The 5,494-nt window shown below is 43.8% G+C and overlaps 3 protein-coding genes across 3 annotated transcripts; all 3 read right to left on the bottom strand.

The window, feature by feature from the left end:
- Positions 1-413, bottom strand: LOC127162449 (histone H2B-like). Its single transcript, XM_051105238.1, has one exon. It carries the CDS (start codon positions 399-401, stop codon positions 27-29), a length of 375 nt encoding a protein of 124 aa, XP_050961195.1. The 5' UTR covers positions 402-413; the 3' UTR covers positions 1-26.
- A 775-nt stretch (positions 414-1,188) lies between these two features.
- On the bottom strand, positions 1,189-3,088 carry LOC127162462 (histone H3-like). Its single transcript, XM_051105244.1, has 2 exons — positions 2,515-3,088; positions 1,189-1,672 (listed from the first exon to the last, which is right to left on the bottom strand). The coding sequence occupies exons 1-2, from the start codon at positions 2,921-2,923 to the stop codon at positions 1,329-1,331; spliced, it is 753 nt and encodes a 250-aa protein (XP_050961201.1). The 5' UTR covers positions 2,924-3,088; the 3' UTR covers positions 1,189-1,328.
- A 170-nt stretch (positions 3,089-3,258) lies between these two features.
- Positions 3,259-4,115, bottom strand: LOC127162445 (histone H2A-like). The gene has a single exon (XM_051105234.1). The coding sequence runs from the start codon at positions 4,094-4,096 to the stop codon at positions 3,710-3,712; it is 387 nt and encodes a 128-aa protein (XP_050961191.1). The 5' UTR covers positions 4,097-4,115; the 3' UTR covers positions 3,259-3,709.
- Positions 4,116-5,494: the final 1,379 nt, after the last annotated feature.

The raw sequence follows: 5,494 nt of genomic DNA, 5'->3' as shown, positions 1-5,494 counted from the left end.
GGGTTTCTGTGAGTTTGAGCGGAGCTCTACTTGGAGCTGGTGTACTTGGTGACGGCCTTGGTGCCCTCAGACACGGCGTGTTTGGCCAGCTCACCGGGCAGCAGCAGACGCACGGCGGTCTGGATCTCCCGTGAAGTGATGGTGGAGCGCTTGTTGTAGTGAGCCAGACGAGACGCTTCACCGGCGATGCGCTCGAAGATGTCGTTAACGAACGAGTTCATGATTCCCATCGCCTTAGAAGAGATACCGGTGTCGGGATGAACCTGCTTCAGCACTTTGTACACGTAAATAGCATAACTCTCCTTCCTGGATCTCTTGCGCTTCTTTCCTCCTTTCCCGGCGGTCTTAGTGACGGCCTTCTTGGAGCCTTTCTTAGGCGCTGATTTAGCTGGTTCCGGCATGATACAGATATGAAACACAACTCCGTAGAATAAACGATTACATTTCGAGTAAAGGTATTTATTCACCAAGATATGCTAATTTTTCCAAGAGATGTGGAACTTTCCGATTGGGTGTTTTCATGGCTCAGACCCATAAACTGTATGTGATTTGACATCTCAAAGTATCACGAGCGGAAGGAGGGCCAATCACAGGCTAAGAAATTATAGCCCCACCCACCGATCCATGTTTGAAAGACACCAGCTCATATGACTAAGTGCTTTGTTTCATTTCCCGCTCTTTTTGTTAGGTATATATTCTATATATGAAAACAAATTGGTCTTAATTTCCATAGTGTAAAATTTTAAACTTTTATGGACCCACTGAAAGAATTTGGAGAAAAGAGTTTTGCATTTGTTCTGTTCTGCAATTTTCATTTCTGCGTTAATTTAAAAACCAAATAACATCTGCGTTTTGTTTTTGTTCTGGAAATCCCTTGAATTTAACGGAAACTCTACATGAATATATATATATATATATATATATATATATATATATAGAAACAGAGAGAGAGAAAAAAAACCTTTAAAGTACTAATTAAATATTAAATTTTGACAAATTTACAAAATATTTCCGTGGAACATAATTTCTACTTAATATAATGATTTGTGGCATAAAAGAAAAACAGCTCATTTTAATCCAAAAAAATGATTGTTGGCTATTGTTACAAATAGTTTAGTGAGATTTACGACTAGTTTTGTAGTCCCAGGATCGCATATTTTCTGACCGATTTACACACCAGCACTAAAATAGTTTGACATCTCAAAATGGTTTTATTTTATAGTTTTTTTCAACAACAATACAATACACAAGCTTTACTTCATTTACTCTTATGTGATAGTGTGGGTGGCTCTTAAAAGAGCCGTTGAGTTTGTTTTCGATTTAGGCGTTTATCCACCGAAGCCGTACAAGGTGCGGCCCTGTCGTTTCAGCGCGTACACAACGTCCATGGCGGTGACGGTCTTTCTCTTGGCGTGCTCGGTGTAGGTGACGGCATCCCGGATGACGTTCTCCAGAAACACCTTCAACACACCGCGGGTCTCCTCGTAGATCAGACCGGAGATGCGCTTAACGCCGCCGCGGCGAGCGAGACGACGAATGGCGGGTTTGGTGATTCCCTGGATGTTATCGCGCAGAACTTTACGGTGACGCTTAGCGCCTCCTTTTCCGAGCCCTTTACCGCCTTTGCCTCTTCCAGACATGTTAAAGATGCTTCTCGTCTCAGTTTCGGAACGAAAACGAATATGAGGTTAATGCTGAAGGGAGGTCTTTTACATTTGCTTACAGGACCTAACTGAAAGCAACGCCACGTCACATTGCGCGCCCCCCCTTCCCCTGTTGTTAGAGCAGGACACAATGTGGTTTAACGCCAACCCTGATCTAACGATGCCTGTCGTTTGTTCCGTACTACAATTTGTTTTATTCGATGCATTTGTCAAATAAGGTTCAGAAGCTCATATCTGCATAATATTTACATGTGAGCATTTGACACACGCTTTAATATCACGTTCATCATTTGTCTGGAGTCGCACTCTGCCATTTCAGCTGCACCCAACAAACGGAGAGCTACACGAGGTTACATCAAAACTTAAATCAGTGGTTCTCAGTTCCAGTAAAATAAACACCTATTATAACGAAATTACGTTTCCCCCCGCCTCACCTTAAACATCTCAACAGACATTTATAACGGACTTTTATAATAATACCTTCATTATTATTGTTAACCTCACACCTACTAGTATGTAGCTCTATTATATACACATGCATATTGGAAGCACGGTCAGTTGTGTTTATCTACAAGAAGTATGTATAACGCCCAAACAGAGCTAAATGACTAAGAGTGCCACGTCCACGGTGTATCTCGTTTTTACTGGCGTGCTAATTTTCTCTGGGAATTATAGATTCATAGCTGGCAGAGAGTAAACAGAAAGAATTCATTGAGCACGTGAGTGTTTAAGGTTGCTTTCTGTGTTGTACGTTCAGCGTAACAGTGGAACATCTCTCCTTGTGTAATTTTGGTGGCTCTTAAAAGAGCCTTTGGGGTTTAATGGGGTTTAATGCAGCGGCTGCGGGTTTAAGCGCGCTCTCCGCGGATGCGGCGGGCCAGCTGAATGTCCTTGGGCATGATGGTGACTCTCTTGGCGTGGATGGCGCACAGGTTGGTGTCCTCAAACAGGCCGACCAAATAAGCCTCGCTGGCTTCCTGCAGAGCCATGACAGCGGAGCTCTGGAAGCGCAGATCCGTCTTGAAATCTTGGGCGATTTCACGGACCAAACGCTGGAAAGGCAGTTTGCGGATCAGCAGCTCGGTGGACTTCTGATAACGGCGGATCTCGCGGAGAGCCACGGTCCCGGGCCTGTAACGATGGGGCTTCTTGACGCCACCGGTGGCTGGGGCGCTCTTCCGGGCGGCTTTAGTAGCGAGCTGCTTCCTCGGGGCTTTGCCACCGGTGGATTTACGAGCGGTCTGCTTGGTTCTTGCCATTACTGCGAAGTATTTCTTTCTCCGTCCAGAATACGTAGAATATACAAATTTACGCTACACTTCTATTTTTAAAGCGCTGTGAGGCCACACAAAAAAATGCGGAGAATTGTGATTGGCTGATATGTGACGTCTGCGCATGACTTCTAGCCAATGACTGCGTATATTGTGTTTTCAAATGGGGCTGTTTGGTTTCCCGCTCAAATGTTTTGTTCCGTTTGCTACATTCTGAGATATTCCTTATTCGGATATCATGAAAATTACGTTACCATCTATTCAATCACCATAACCAGACAAGGACAGTTATTTGTAGATCACACAAAAGTAATGTGCTAATGTTTTTGTAAGTTAATGCATAGTTCAGTACTCTGGTGTTTATGCAACATGAGACAATAATACATACCTACAATGTATATAAATATATTGAAGAACACTGCTGTATATATAGAATACATAAACATACATTCATACACACCCCTATTGATGTATACTGTTTTTCCCTTTTCCTATACGATTAATGTAGGCTAGCCAGACATTTGCGCGCACACTTGGCAAATAAAGCTCACTCTGAAGCTCCAACCAGATGGCAGTTATATTTTTTTCCGACAGTAATCTGTGAAGAACAGAAATACCTTTAATTGTGACTAATAAAGCGTTTTTTCCAACTTTTTATGGCACGCCACCACTGACAAAATAGTTAAGAAAAAATTTTTCGCTCTCTGTCGGATAAAGTGGGTGGCTCTTAAAAGAGCCGTTGGGTTACGAAGTAACAGACTTCAACCAGACTGTTTACTTAGTCTTGGCGGGCTTTTCGGTCTTTTTGGGCAGCAGCACAGCCTGGATGTTGGGCAGCACGCCGCCCTGAGCGATAGTCACTCCGCCCAGGAGTTTGTTGAGCTCCTCGTCATTGCGCACCGCCAGCTGCAGGTGACGGGGAATGATACGGGTCTTCTTATTGTCCCTCGCGGCGTTGCCAGCCAACTCCAAGATCTCAGCGGTAAGATACTCGAGCACAGCCGCCAGATAGACGGGAGCACCGGCACCTACGCGCTCTGCATAGTTTCCTTTGCGGAGAAGCCTGTGAACACGACCGACGGGGAACTGCAGTCCTGCCCTGGATGAGCGAGTCTTAGCCTTCGCTCTCGCCTTACCACCGGTTTTGCCTCTGCCACTCATTGTTAGTTGCGAAAACCTTCACGCTCGTAACGTAAAAATAATGAATCCAGAAGCCCAGCTACACTTTATTTAAACAGCCGGCCTGCCTCCCATTGGTTTAAAGCTTGTAAAATTTTAAACCAATCACTGAACTTCTCTCTAACACCCACCGCCAAAGCCACACCTCCACCGCTGGCTGGCGGTCGGATTGTGCAACGTGATTGATTATTAAACACATGACCAAAAAAAAAAAAAAGTGTGAAAGAAGGTTTAAATAATTAAAAAAAAAACCTATAAATGCAAAAGCATTAATATTGTTTTAACCTAATTCAATTTAAATCGACGTTCCATTAAAGCTGTTACTATCAATAAACTGTCACTTTTCTAAATGCACAATCAACATGTAAAGCAATGTGAGTCGAGGTAATCTCAGATACAGTCTTGCAATAATTTACTACCACAAAGAGTCGAAGTGCAGGTCTTTTCGTCTTTCTTTCTTTCTTTCTTTCTTTCTTTCTTTCTTTATTTCGTTAGTTAGTGAGTGGCTCTGGAAAGAGACGTTGGGGAATAAAACACTAGATTTTCTGCCATCTCCGAACCGAATTAGTCTTTCAAACAGTAAGTTCAACAATGAAAGTCAAGCAGCGCTGCGCTCCAGTATATGAGAACCTTATAGACTCATCTCGCCCGCTCGGTGTCTGCGCGCCTCCCCAGCCAGCAATGACATGTGGGGCCCAGATGAGCCAATAATGACTGATTGCAGAACAGCAGAACCATACGTCACAGCAGTCACACGGCAGCAACGCTGCGGCAGCAGGCTCAGACGGTAGTGGGCGGAGTCTCCGTCGCAGATCGGAAAAGGGTGAAAATAGCAATAAGTGATCAACTTATATTTTTTCTTGTCCTTTTCTTATTTTTAATGTTGTTATTGTTATTTGAAGAAAAAATAAAAATAATTATGAACACCAGAATTTGCTCTACTTATCTTTGTGGAGCGTTTCAAAGTTAAAGCTGTTAATGTTAAGTCCGTATTATGTATATGAGTGCTCGCGCCTGTTTATATATACACATATATACATACACGAAATTACTATTAACCGTAAGATACAGTTACACTATTAACTGTAATATACTGTATGTATGTATGTACATGCATACATACACACACACACACACACAGACTCCGCCCACTACCGTCTGAGCCTGCTGCCGCAGCGTTGCTGCCGTGTGACTGCTGTGACGTATGGTTCTGCTGTTCTGCAATCGGCCCTATCTCCAGATGAGGGCTTCATGGGCGGCAAATGTGGGCCCCATTATGGGCTTGCACCCGGGATCCACATTGGGGCCAGCCGTGGAAGCCCAGACGTACTAAAAGTGGGACCTGTAAGGGTACTGCATGGGTCTTAATTGGGCAATTCA

This window comes from Labeo rohita, unplaced genomic scaffold, assembly GCF_022985175.1.
Source record: "Labeo rohita strain BAU-BD-2019 unplaced genomic scaffold, IGBB_LRoh.1.0 scaffold_94, whole genome shotgun sequence".
NCBI classification, from domain to species: Eukaryota; Metazoa; Chordata; class Actinopteri; order Cypriniformes; family Cyprinidae; genus Labeo; species Labeo rohita.
The sequence above is the reverse complement of the archived record's forward strand: the minus strand, read 5'-3'. Positions and strand labels throughout refer to the sequence as shown.

What these genes read in the sequence shown, in the direction of transcription:
- LOC127162449 (XM_051105238.1), bottom strand. Translation starts at nt 401, where the DNA reads ATGCCGGAACCAGCTAAATCAGCGCCTAAGAAAGGCTCCAAGAAGGCC.
- LOC127162462 (XM_051105244.1), bottom strand. Translation starts at nt 2,923, where the DNA reads ATGGCAAGAACCAAGCAGACCGCTCGTAAATCCACCGGTGGCAAAGCC. An exon ending in CATCCGCGGAGAGCGCGCTT is followed by an intron (nt 1,673 to 2,514) that starts AAACCCGCAGCC and finishes ATATTCGTTTTC; the next exon opens with GTTCCGAAACTGAGACGAGA.
- LOC127162445 (XM_051105234.1), bottom strand. Translation starts at nt 4,096, where the DNA reads ATGAGTGGCAGAGGCAAAACCGGTGGTAAGGCGAGAGCGAAGGCTAAG.